Source organism: Lynx canadensis, chromosome X (assembly GCF_007474595.2).
Source record: "Lynx canadensis isolate LIC74 chromosome X, mLynCan4.pri.v2, whole genome shotgun sequence".
In the NCBI taxonomy this organism is placed as follows: Eukaryota; Metazoa; Chordata; class Mammalia; order Carnivora; family Felidae; genus Lynx; species Lynx canadensis.
In genome coordinates, this window is record NC_044321.2 from 107,810,097 (window position 1) to 107,824,104 (window position 14,008).

Genomic DNA, 14,008 nt, shown 5'->3' on the forward strand with positions numbered 1-14,008 from the left:
CACGATCCACTGTTTACTTTTTTCTTCCTGTGCCCTCTTCCTTTTGGCTCTGTAGTCTGTCTCGTATATTTCCTTCCCCGTTGGTACTTCCATTGGCTGTGCCATATTTAAAGTTGTATGGGGGCTCCTGGCTGGCTCTGTCAGTGGAGCATGTGACTCTTGATCTTGGGGTTGTCAGTTTGGCCCCATGGCGGGTGTAGAGATTACTTTAAAAAAAAAACAAAAATCTTTGGGGGGCCTGGCCGGCTCGGTCAGTGGAGTGTGTGGCTCTTGATCTCGGGGTTGTGAGTTTGAGCCCTATGCTGGGTGTAGAGATTATGTAAAAATAAAATCTTTAAGGAAGAGAAAAAGTTGTACATGCACTGCCCTGAGCCATTAGGAGGAAAGCCACCACCTAAACCTAAAACACAAACAAGCAAAACCCAAATAACAAATAACCTATTTTAGCATGAGAGCATGGGAGCTATAGACAACAACTGGTGTATATCACTACCTTGTTTGGATGTGACTGCAATGAGCTGTGCATGCGTACATGTGCGTCTGAATATGTATACACTGTTGCCTGTAGGTCTTATCTTCACCTAATTCCTTCACCGTCAAACTGAAGATTGTGAAGTTCTTCCCATTTTGTTACGTACACCAAATGAAAGACTTGTTAGTGCTAGAAATTGGTCCCTTTCCACCAAAGTCCTCAAAACAGAGGTTTGTTTTTTAAATGTTTTTATTTATTTATCTTGAGAGAGAGAGAGAGACAGAGAGAGCATGAGCAGGGTCTCAGCAGGGGCTGAGGGAGAGAGAGGGAGAAGAGAATCCCAAGCAGGCTTCACACTGTCAGTGCAGAGACTGATGCAGGGCTCGAACTCATGAACTGTCACATCATGACCTGAGCCGAAACGGAGAATCAGAGGCTTAACCGACTGAGCCACTCAGGCGCCCCTACATAGTGTTCTTAAAATAAATGCATTAGCATTCCCTTTCTCTGCATCCTTGCCAACATCTGTTGGTGGGAATGCACAGTGGTGTAGTCACTCTGGAAAAAAGTATGGAGGTTCTTCAAAAAGTTAAAAATAGAACTACCCTAAAACCAAGCAATTTCACTACTAGGTATCTATCCAAAGGATACAAAAATGCTGATTCGGAGGAGCACATGCACCCCAATGTTTCTTTTCTAATTTTTTAATGTTTATTTATTTTTGAGAAACAGAGACAGCATGAGTGGGGGAGGGGCAGAGAGAGAGAGGGAGACCCAGAATCTGAAGCAGGCTCCAGGCCCTGAGCTGTCAGCACAGAGCCCGATGTGGGGCTCGAACTCACGAGCCTTGAGGTCATGACCTGAGCCGAAGTCGGACGCTCAACCGACTGAGCCACCCAGGTGCCCTGCACCCCAATGTTTATAGCTGCGCTATCAACAATAGCCAAACTATGAAAACAGCCCAAATGTCCATTGACAAACGGATAAAAATGTGGTATATATAGAGATCTATATCTATATCTATATCTGTATCTGTATCTAGATAGAACTTCACCATCTTCAGTTTGATGGTAAAGGAAAGAAGTGAAGATAAGACCCATAGGCCACAGAGTGTGTGTGTGTGTGTGTGTGTGTGTGTGTGTGTTTATTGTGTGTGTATATATATTTATATATAATGGACTACTACTAGGCAATGAAAAAGAATGAAATCTTCCCATTTGCAACGTGGATGGAACTGGAGTGCATTATGCTAAGCAAAATAAGTCAGAGAAAGACACATATCATATTTCACTCATACGTGGAATTTGAGAAACACAACAGATGACCATAGGGGAAGGGAAGGAAAAATAAGATAAAAACAGAGAGGGAGGCAAACCATAAGAGACTCTTAAATATAGAGAACTGAGGGTTTCTGTAGGGGAGGTGGGTGGGGGGATGGTTAAATGGGTCACGGCATTAAGGAGGGCACTTGTTGGGATGAGCACTGGGTGTCATATGTAAGGATCACTGGGTTCTACTCCTGTAGCCAAGATTACAGTGTGTATGGTAACTAAGTTGAATTTAAAGAAAAGAATAAAATAAGATAAAATAAAATAAAATAAAATAAAATAAAATAATAAAAATAAAATAAAATAAAATAAAATAAAATAACTGCATTATGGGAATGTCTGGTTGGCCCAGTCAATCGGGTGTCTGACTCTTGATTTCGGCTCAGGTCATCATGTTGTGGTTTATGGGATTGAGCCCTGTGTCGGGCTCTACACGTACAGTGTGGGGCCTGCTTGGGATTTCTCTCTCCCTCTCTCCCAGCCCCTCCCCTGCTCACACATGCTCTCTCTCTCAAAAAATAAAATAAACTTAAAAATTAAGTAGCTTATGAAAACAATCAACTATTCTCCCTCACCTTTCCTAGATTATAGGGACCAAAAGAAGATATTTTTTGCTCTCATTTTTAAAATTATATTCCATATGTCAGGAATTGGGTGTTAAGGGATGATCTCATGCTCACTCCCACTGATTGATATGCCACAGTCTATCCATCCAACCCAGTAGAAGAGAGAGAGAGAAATAGTCTCCTTACCCTACTTGTCTGCAATAGGTTTTGCGATAGGAACAAAAATCCTTGAAAATTAAAACAATTGCTTTGTATATTCCTGCTTTGGCCTTTCCAATTAAGCAGAGTAATTCTGAAGAGGCATTATGAACATGGGAAGACTTGTCTGATCAGTGGAAATAAGAGTGCGTTACACACATGGTGTGTGTGTGTGTGTGTGTGTGTGTGTGTGTGTGTGTGTGTGTGTAATTTCTCAGGTGAAATGCGAGGTAAGATCACAGAGGAGGGAGAGGAGGCACCGTCAGTGAAATCTGCCCCTGCACATCTCAGGGAGTATATTCTCTAATGCCAGGTGCCTCACGTATTCCACTGAGAAAGTCCCAGAGTCATCCTGAGCAAACACAAAATAGATACTGATTTGTTATGTGCAGAAGTGGCTATGTGGAACTGCCAAGAAGATAACAGCAATATTCAGGAGCTGACCTGGATCCAGGCCCAACCAGTCCAGCAACACGACAAGGAGCAAGACCAGCCAGGACTGAATCACAAAGGGGGCTAAGGTGTCATGCCACAAAGTACAAGTCCTTACATATACAGAACTGATAAGCTTCAAAATCGCTAGGGACGCATAAAACCCTATGGGAGGTGTGCTGATGGTAGGAGAAGCTACTTGACCACACACATACGGCTGAGAGAAAAACACTCGGGAGAATGACTGCAAAGGGGTGTAAAGAGGAAAGGTGAAGGAGAGGCTAGCATTTAGGTGGTGGTCCAAGATGATGGCGCTGGGAGACCTGAAGGTTTGGCTGCCCTGTCCTCAAGGTTAAGGGTGAGCCATGCGGAATCCAGAGGTGGTGAGAGAAGCCTGATAGAGCTCAGGGTTCACGTGAAAATGGGTGGAAAACCGATGACGGTGGATAAACAAAATGTGCCATATCCAGACAGTGCAATATTATTTGGCCATAAAAAGGAATTAAGTACTGATACATGCTTCATTGTGGATGAACCCTAAAAACATTATGCTAAGTAAATGAGTCTATTTATATGGGACATCCAGAATAGATAAATCCATAGAGACAGAAAGCGGACTGTTGGTTGGTTGCCATGGGCTGGGGGAAGCGGGGAATGGAGAATGACTGCTAATGAGGACAAGCTCTCTCTTTGGAGCGATGCAAAGGTCTTAAAACTAGACAGAGGTGGTGATTATACAACATCACGGATGTACGAAATGCCACTGAATTGTATACCTTACACAGGTTAATTTTATGTTATGTGAATTTCACCTCAATTACACACACGCAATCAATAAGGAGGGGTAGAGCCTCTGTTTTGACACCGCTGAGGGGAACTCTCCCTGGACTGCTTCTCGTTAAGCTGTAAACTCCTCAGCAGGAGCAGGCACTGGATTCTACTTATCACTATGCCCCACAGGGCCCAGTGTATGAGAAGTGCTCAGTCTTTGTTGCATGAACCTGAATGATCAGATGCTAAATGTACAGACAACATCGCATTTTTTTCAAACTAGCAGTTTTTGAACACGTGTAAGTTTAAGTAGCTCCTGTTACACTAATTTAAAGACAAACTTGATTTAAACAGTACAGTGGGGCTTACCTTCCAGAGGGTATCAAACCATCCGGAAGAAGAATGAAAATTTTAGTCCGTGATCCAGATATTTAGCCTCACAGTTCTCAAAGGGTGTGTGAGGATGTATTTACTACACTGCTTACTCTTCATACAGGTATTTTCGGCACCAATGCAGGCAAAGCCTACGTTTACCTGTTAAGCCCAGGGTTAACGCACTCCCATGAGATCCTTTATGCTTCTCTTGGTCCCAGGGATTCTCTAACTGAAATTCTCCGTAGTTTGACAGAGGCAATTGTACGAAAGCTCTGCCTATACGATACATGGTAGCTCAGGTCGAAAGCGCGTACCCTCACATGAGCCAAGTTCACTAATTCCAAGATTTCTCTGCTAAATCCCAGAATCCAATGTTTATCTCAAGCCAAGATGGGGTGCGGGGTGGGTTGTGGTGGGGAGGTTACGAGGACAAATAGCAGCTTTATGTGGTACTCCGTCAGACTAGATCTGTGGAAACATTCTCTTCGTTCATGTTTTAATTGATTAGTTTCATAAGAGCCAACAATTGAAAGGATGTGAAATACGACCATATTTAGAGAAACAGTGGTTTGAACTCTTTAAAAGTTGAGTGGTCTATATGTACATGTGTAGAAGGAGGGTATAAATAGCTCTGACAACCCAGCTGACATAGATATTGATCCATATTTTCTTTAGTATCAATATGTTCCTTTTAATCAGGTGTCTCCACTGACAAGTCTCATTTCCCTTCAGGATCCTTGATTTTCATACATTTTCTTGACTGAGAGTAAAATACTTTGAAAGGAATATAAACCCAACCTGTAACTATAACAAGGTTACAACTGATTTGGCCATATGAAGTGGCAACTGTTACTTAAGACTAAACGAAATGAGAAATTCAAAGAAAAGCTCTGGAAAGACATTTTACTATCGATGAGATGTGCGGTGTGAAGTTAATCTTTATAAATGGTACAAATGGAGGGCACACATGTCCTCAGGCTACAGAACTCTGTACTACTAAATGTATATCCTTGAGTAATTTTTTTTTTTTAAATCTAGTTTGACACTATTCCCTAGTCCAATCATCGCATTAGGTCAGTAATTTAAGTATAGGTTAATTATAACCTGAGGTTACTAACCAAGAGTTACTTCCTGGATTATATTACCCTTCTATCTGCAGATATGTTTCATTTCCTTACTTCCTTTCTCCCTCCCTCCCTCCCTCCCTCTCGACCTTCCTTCCTTCCTTCCTTCCTTCCTTCCTTCCTTCCTTCCTTCTTGCCCTCCCTCCCTAGATACCACCTATCAACCATAAAATTTGTTTTGAAACAACAGACTTTTCAGAAGGGGTTTGGAATAATAGCTTTTCTCGATACTATTTGTTTTATGTTATTATTTTGTTTGATACCATGAGATATTTAAAGCTAGCAAATTAAACAAAAAATACTTCAGTTAACAGAGTTCTTTTAATGGTGCAAAAGTTCATTTCACTAATTTTTAGGCTCATTCAAATTTAGCAGGCTTTGGATTCCATCATTGGAGAGAAGAGGACTTTCTTGATTCTCGGGAAACATCCTTCATGAAAGTATACTGTGCATGAAGTAGTTTATATGAGCAAAATTCAATTTAAAAAAATCTCACCGCAGGGGTACCTGGGTGGTTCAAGCGGTTAAGCGGCAGACTCTTGATCTCAGCCCAGGTCATGATCTTGCAGTTCGTAAGATCGAGCCCACCACGAGGCTCCATGCTGACACTGTGCGGAACCTGCTTCTGATTCTCTTTCCGCCCCTCCCCTGCTGATGTTCACTCTCTCTCAAAATGAATAAATGAACTTAAAAACATTTTTTTAAAATCCCACCAGGGCACCTGGGTGGCTTCGTTGGTGGAGCATCTGCATCTGACTCTTGATTTCAACTCAGGTCATGAGCTCACGGTCATGGCCCTGAGCCCCACGTTGGGCTCTGTGCTAAGCGTGGAGACTGCTTGGGATTCCCTCTCTCCCTCTCTCTCTGCCCCTAACCTGCTTATGCGTGCTTGCTCTGTCTCTCTCCCTCAAAATAAATAAAAGAAACTTTGGAAAAAAAATACCACTGATTCAAAAAACACAGGCCTGGGAAGAAATTCTTTTGAATTAACTAAAACTGGATCATCTGATTTTGTTTTTCTTAAAGAGCAATAGGAGATACATCCATCAGGATTACAACGTTTGGCCTTAAACAAACACAACAATAGAGAAACCAGTATTAGCACCTGATATATAGTAGGTGCTCAAATATTTGTTAAATGAGTAAATAAATGAATACATTAACAAATAAATGTACTGTCAACTAAAATTTCTTCTTTAAGGACAGACCATGGTTAGGGGTGCCTGGGTGGCTTAGTCAGTTAAGCATCTGACTTGATTTTGGTTTAGGTCACGATCTCACCATTTGTGAGATCAAGCCCTGCACTGGGCTCTGTGCTGTCAGAGCAGAGCCTGGAGCCTGCTTCGGATTCTGCATCTCCTCTCTCTGCCCCTCTCCAGCTCTTGCTCTCTCTCTCTCTCTCTCTCTCTCTCTCTCAAAAATAAATAAATATTGGGGCGCCCGGGTGGCTCAGGTGGTTAAGCCTCCGACTTCGGCTCAGGTCATGATCTCACGGTTTGTGAGTTCGAGCCCCACGTCAGGCTCTGTGCTGACAGCTCAGGGCCTGGAGCCTGCTTCAGATTCTGGGTCTCCCTCTCTCTCTGCCCCACCCCCACTTGCACCCTGTCTCTCAAAATGAATAAACATTAAAAAATTTTTTTAAATAAATATTTTAAAAATAAAAAAAAACAGACCATAGTTAGAAGATACGCTGCTTAAAACAAATTAGTATTCAGGAATTGTTCATTTTTACCCTATTAGCATACCAGTGGGTAAGTCACTGGGATGGTTTCTCATGAAGCTCATGTAAGAACCACATATTTGACCTGTGGGCATTTTCTTTTTTTTAAAGATGATATTGTTTATACCTATTTTTAAGCATCTGCTTTTTATAAAGCCAAATACCAATGGCTTTTCTCTGACACCTTAAAAAAATATGTCATAGCAGTTAAGTACATTTTCATGATTCTACTTAGAACCTGATGAGCTTTTAGGATGATAAATATGCACGATTTCTCCAGAGTGGAGTGGATGCAGTGGGGCCATCAGTCCCTGTGGCCTGATTCACATTTGCTGGAGGCAAGTCGGTCTCCCTGCAAGTTCAATGACTCATCCAGGGTGGCATGCAACTTCAGTCTCATTAGCACCTCATTCTCACTGTCCCAGGTCAGTAACACGGCTTAGTTGAGAAATAAGCGGGTTTTCAGACGTGTGCTTGGGAAGAGGAGAGGTGGAGGGGGAAGAGGAGAGGTGGAGGGGGAAGGGAGAAAGGGAGAAGGAACAGAAGAAACCTGGATTGGGCTTCTGGTATGCGCCAGCCGGCTAGGGACTTTACATTCATGACCTCACCTAATAGTTATAACAGCCCTGCGAGATGCCCTTGCCTTATGGAGGAGGACCTTGGGACTGTCTAGGCTAAGTGACTCACCCAAGGCCCCACGCGGTGAGTAGCGGGACAGAGACACAAACCCAAGTTCATCTGGCTCCAAAGCCTTCCTCTGTCCATTACATTACATGGCTAATTCATAAGCCATTTAGCATCAGGACCTGTCCTGATGTTGGTCCCCACTAGACTATAAGCTCCTCAAAGCAAGTAACTTGCCTGTCTTCACCCTCATATCCCTAGCACTAACTTGGCGCCCAACCCACAGGATCTCAAAACATAAATGTATGAATGAATGAATGAGAAAAAAACCCCACAGACTACCAGAGCAGAAGGGCTCTAATCCAACCACCTCACTTTTTAGACCGGGAAACCAAGGTTCAGAGAGATTAAGTCACTTGCCCTAGATTAAGCAACTCTTTAGTAAAAGATTCAGAACCCGAGTTCAAGTATCTTCTGTATTCCCCCTTACAAGATGCTGCCACTTGGGACAGGTTTGGAAGCATGTTCGTCAGCTCCACATGGTTTCCTGAGCATTCTCCCCCGCCTAATTTCGTCCCTTAATCCCAAACTGTTCCTTACCCATGCGAATGTGTAAGGGAGGTTAGGAATGCCACGAGCCCACTAGAACGAAAGCTTCGCCGGGACAGGAAATTTTGCCTGGCTTGTTCACTTCAACATGACTGGCGCTTAGAAGGTGCTCAGTAAATATTTGCTGAATAAATATTCTTTCCTTTCCAGCGATGAGCAAATTCTTCATAGATGACAGATGTTAGCACAGATTCTATTAACACTCGGTGATCAACCATTTCAGCAAAACTGCTTGATGAAATGGCACTCCTCTTTCCCTCCCTATTCTTTCCTCCATCTTCGTCTATGAGATGGGGGAAATAATGGCATTTATTCCAGAGGACTGGTGTAAGGATAAAAAGAGTTAATACAGACAAGCACTTAGCATGGCGCTTCGTATGCCCGTTAACTCTCACGAAATGATAGCTATTGGTATGTATGTGATTTCCTCAAACCCCTTAAATAAGGGTCCACATAATGAGGCGATGCAATAAGCCAAAGTTGTTTTATGCTGCACACCTTGTAAAATGTCCCTGAATGCACAGTTCTCTACATGCTTCCAAGTTTGTAAATTCTGTAAGGGCTCTAGGTTACAGACAGCATCTGGCATGTCACAGATGCTCACGTGTATGTTTTTCCTCGAAGTTTTCTTCCGTAATTAATGAAGGCAGAGAGAAGACGTAACTAGCCTTGAGATGAACATATAATGATTCTTTCCCAAGTTCTGCTATTTTTAACATTCAAAAAAGAGTACCTCTCCACGAGTTCTTGTCCATTCCAGCAAAGAGTGTCGTTTTCAGCCACAGGACTGTGGCTGCAGACGTAGCCAGGCAAAGCACTATAGAAGCTGATGAAAGATTTCAACTTCTGAATTAGTTCCCTGAAAGAAAAAGAAAACATCTGTGCGTAAGAGGCAAGTAAACCCAGTATGAGAAAAGTTTAATTTCCTTATCAGCATGACAGAAAGGCTCTGCCAGGCTGATTAGAGCCATAAATGATTTTAAAAGACATTCTAGGCTACAAGGCCACAATTTAGTTTAAAAAAAAAATCAATAAAATGATATTAGGGGAAAAAAAAAGTTGTTTGCCATATAAGGTGCCTCTCCTATCAGAAGGATGATTTAATTCCAACGTTCATTTTCTAGCACGTTCAGCTTCCATTGTTTGTTCAGAATGCTGTTACCTACATTCTCAAAGGTGCTGATTACAAAGCACACTGGAGCACTACATATCTTTCGGTTTCTGGGTGTAATTGAGTGCATTGATTGTAATTTACAATGCTATTACCCTAGAGATGGCCCCTTTCCATGCAGGCTCGCGCTAACAGTTGCAGATCACAATTGCAGGGTGCTCAGAGCACTGTAGGCGCTATGAAATTCTCCTGACAATATAGTCAGAGAAACTCACATCTGCTAGAGGAGGAAGGTTTCTTTGTTCTTTGTGTGTATATTGTGGTGCCCATGGGTGTGGGGGGGAGATAGGAGGGAGTGAATCCTAGTATGTTTTATTTATTTGCTTTGGCTTTTATTTTACATATAAGACAAATTGTGTGTGTGTGTGTGTGTGTGTGTGTGTGTGTGTGAGAGAGAGAGAGAGAGAGAGACAGAGAGAGAGAGAGAGACAGAGAGAGAGAGAGACAGGGAGGAGGAGGAGAGAGTGAGCACATTATATATGCAAATATGTATCAATACACATACTCATATTACCCAGCAAAATTTCTGGCCTATTATTTTGTTTCAGATGTACAGGGACACACAAAATAAGGCGCTACAGACTGGAGAGAAGTGGATACGTTTATAAAGAAATATTAAAATATCTATACAATAGATGTCCGATGGTAAACAAACAAAAATAAAATACTCCTTATTTTTCTAAAGCAGTGTTGTTGGTAGAAAGGAAGTTAAAGCATTCTTCGTAATCAAGGCTATCTTAAGTCTCTACTAAGTTTTTGGAGACTCTGGCCAGGGAATTTGCTGGCAGTGGAGTAATTATTCAATACTGTCTCCAGGCTAAGAATGGACTGGCCTGATATATAGGCCTCTGGAGGAGCCAGAGGCCTGAATCTCATTTGGACACTGGTGGGAGTCCTGAGCCCAGAAATGCCTTCTGGGGCTTGTTCTCTGATCTCGCCAAAAGAGGAAGACTGGTGGAAATTATTTTCTTGCATTTTTCCACTTTGCTACTATAAAACGATTCATTTCAACTGATGATTTGGAAGAGAGGGCATGCTTATAATACTCAGCACATCTTCACAAAGGCTAGGGGCACGGTAAATCCAGGGTGATGGAAAGAACAGTGCGAGAAAGGGTACTGGGATATGTAAAACTTCTGATACCCCAACAGTTGCCTCCTGCTATGCTCAAACCCCCTCGCAGCCTACTTCTGGGCACTGAGCTCCATCACCTTCCAAAGTGAAGAGGCTCAATACAGGGCTCTGAAAATAAAAGTCAACATTATAGTTTCTAACAGGAAAAAGATGGGTTCAATTAACGCTAATAGGAGAGATGCTCTGTTTTACAAGGTAATAATATAGTTCCCAAGAGTGGAAACTGAAAGACTAAAGGCTGAGGCTGAGTAATTCCCCCCCACTCCATGAGGAAATGGAATATGGTCATTAGTCTGGGGGGGGGGGCGGGTGATGGCCTGCTCTTTAATGAAAGAGTTTCCCTTAGGCCTCCTCCTACCTCCAAACTCTCTCTGAGATAGCACATGGGAAGAAAAATTGAATTCATGGCAAAGCCTTCCAATTTAACTTCCCTAGAAGTTTAAAAAAAAAAAAAAAGGCTCTGAGCTTCTCCCCACCCCTGAACCCTTACAGTTTCCCTGGATGATCATAAAGGTCACTGGCAAGTTGGAGAAGATTCACAGAGGGTCTGCCTAAATGTCAAGGGGATAAGGGGCGGCCATAAACATAAGACCTCCCACTTTCGTATGGAAGGGTATTACTCGGTGGGGTCGAGATAAATGTCTACAAAAACCGCAAAGAATGTGAATAATGTGAACACAGTCTGGGTCATCAAATTCTAGAACTCAGGGGAATCTCTTTGAAACTTGAGCAAGGAAACTTGGGGACATAAAAGGCCATCCCATGTCATAGAGTACTCGTTACTGCCACAGGACATGCAGGATGGACCTAGGAAGAGATTGTGTTTTCAAAACTTGCTTGTGACTTAGTTATTTTGAATTTAGAGCACAGTTTCATTTAGTGACCATGCTATAATGCTGGTTGTATTCTCAGAGCTATCCTGTAAAACCTGTTAGGAGTGGTAGGTAAGAGCACTGATTTTGGAGTCTGGCCCACATGAGTGTCGAATGCCAGCTACTCCCTTACTTAGCAGTGAGATGTTAAGCAGATTCTAAACTCCTCTGGGGCTTAGTTTCCTTAATTGTAAAATGAAGCTAATGACAGGCTGCTATGATGACTACTTGGGACAATGCACGTAAAGGGTGTAGCATAGGACCTGGCACAAAGTAATCCCCCCATAACATTAATTGCTGTCAATATTACCATTACTATAAGCCTGTAGAATATAAATATTTAATGAAATATATATTATATTCCAGAAAGTATGCAAGGTAATTAAGATATTTTTCGCCTTCCAGATAACTATTTTATTTTATATGCACAAGATGAATAAATCCTTCATCTTTTGAGGTGATTATTAATAAGCACAACCATGTTCTCTCCCCAAATATTTTTCCTGGGATTCTTCTTCAACGACCAACTGGCTATTGGGCTGGGTAAACCCCTGGACTAATCTGGGATAGCAGTTTGAATGGTCTTTGCCTGGTAAGATGAAGTCAAGTTAAACATCAATTAATCCTCAGGCAATGCAAATCAAAGCCACAGTGAGGTATCACTTCACACCCACTAGGATGACTACATTAAAAAGGACAATAAAATAAAATAAAATAAAAAGGAGCACAAGTGCTGGTGAAGATGTGGAGAAATTGGAACCCTCATATCGTGGGTGGGAATGCAAAATGGTGCCACTGCTGTGGAAAACAGTTTGGTGGCTCCTCACAAAGTCAAGTACAGGAGTTACCATATGACCCAGCAATTCCGCTCCTAGGCGTATACCCCAAAGAACTACAAATGAGTGCTCAAAGGAGTACACGTATATGCATGCTTACAGCAGTACTATTAGCGACTGCCAAAAGGCAGAACAAGACAGAGGTCCATCAACTGATGAATGGATAAACAAATACACAGTCCATACAATGGAGTATTATTTGGCTTTCAAGAGGAATAAAGTATTCATATATGCTGCAACATGGGGGAACCTTGAAAACATTATGCTAATAAGCACGATAAGCCAATCATGGAAGACCGCGTATTATGGGATGCCATTTACATGAAATGTCTAGCATAGGCAAATCTATAGAGACAGAAGGTAGATTAGTGGTTGCTTCTTAGGGTTGGTGTGGGGAGATGAGGAGGGTTGAAGAATGACAGCTAAAGGGCATGGGACTTCTTTTTGAGGTGATGAAAATGTTTTAAAGTTGATTGTGCATTGTGGTGAGGGTTGTACAACTCTGTGACTATACTAAAAACAGTTGAATTATATACTTTATTTTTTTTTTAATTTTTTTAATAATTTTTTTAACATTTATTTATTTTTGAGACAGAGAGCATGAACGGGGGAGGGGCAGAGAGAGAGAGAGAGACACAGAATCGGAAGCAGGCTCCAGGCTCTGAGCCATCAGCCCAGAGCCTGACGCGGGGCTCGAACTCACGGACCTCGAGATCGTGACCCGAGCTGAAGTCGGACGCTCAACCGACTGAGCCACCCAGGCGCCCCTGAATTATATACTTTAAATGGATGAACTGTATGTTATCCCAGCTTTATTGAGATATAACCCCCCAAAAAGGGTTGAGAAGAGGTGAGCTACATCTCAGAGGAAGAGAGGCTTGTCTCCTAGGAGGAGCAATGCCCACTGGGGCAATGGAAGGAGCCAGATGTGCATGGGCATGAACTAAGAGCATGAGTGAGGAGGGAGAAAAGAAATTTGCAGGAGCTGTAAACAATGGTTAAAACCTATTTCTTCCTTCATTTTTAAAAATAAGGCCTGTTGGTGGGGCACCTGGGTGGCTCAGTCGGTTAAGCATCTCGTTTTTTTTTTTTAATTTTTATTTATTCTTGGGGGGGGGAGGGGCAGAGAGAGAGAGAGAGAGAGAGAATGAGAGGGAGAAGGAGAAGGAGACACAGAATCCGAAGCAGGCTCCAGGTTCTGAGCCGTGAGCACAGAGCCCAAGCAGGGCTCAAACCCACGAACCGTGAGATCATGACCTGAGTCGAAGTCAGATGCTTAACCGACTGAGCCACCCAGGCGCCCCTGCATCTAACTCTTGGTTTCAGCTCAGGTCATGATCTCACCGTTCATGAGTTCGAGCCCCGTGTCGGGCTCTGCGCTGACAGTGCGGAGCCTGCTTGGGATTCTCTCTGTCCTCTCTCTTTGCCCCTCTCCCACTCTCTCTCTGAAAATAAATAAACATTAAAAAAATAAGGTCTATTGGTTTTCTTTCTCATTGTAAAAGACATATATGCTCACTATGGAGAATTTAGAAAATACAGAAAGATAAAAGGAAAAAAAAATCCTATTCGTAGTCTCACCAGCCACAGATAATCACTACTAATATTTGGATGTATTTCCTTCTAGACTTGTCTCTCCAGTAAAGTTTCATGCTTTTTTTTTCCTAAAACTGTTCTTTTTTTTTTAAAAAAAAATTAAGATTATTTATTTTGAGAGAGAAGGAGAGAGCATGAGCAGGGGAGGGGCTGAGAGAGAGAGAAAGACAGAATCCCAAG

The 14,008-nt window shown here is 42.4% G+C and overlaps 1 protein-coding gene across 1 annotated transcript in view; it reads right to left on the reverse strand.

Annotated features, from left to right (window-relative positions):
* The window catches only part of GPC3 (glypican 3), a 430,661-nt gene that overhangs the window by 125,872 nt on the left and 290,781 nt on the right, over window positions 1–14,008 (reverse strand). Inside the window, exon 5 of the mRNA XM_030306119.2 lies at window positions 8,953–9,078. Within this exon, the coding sequence (XP_030161979.1) occupies window positions 8,953–9,078 (126 nt within the window). The remainder of the gene's footprint in view (window positions 1–8,952; window positions 9,079–14,008) is intronic.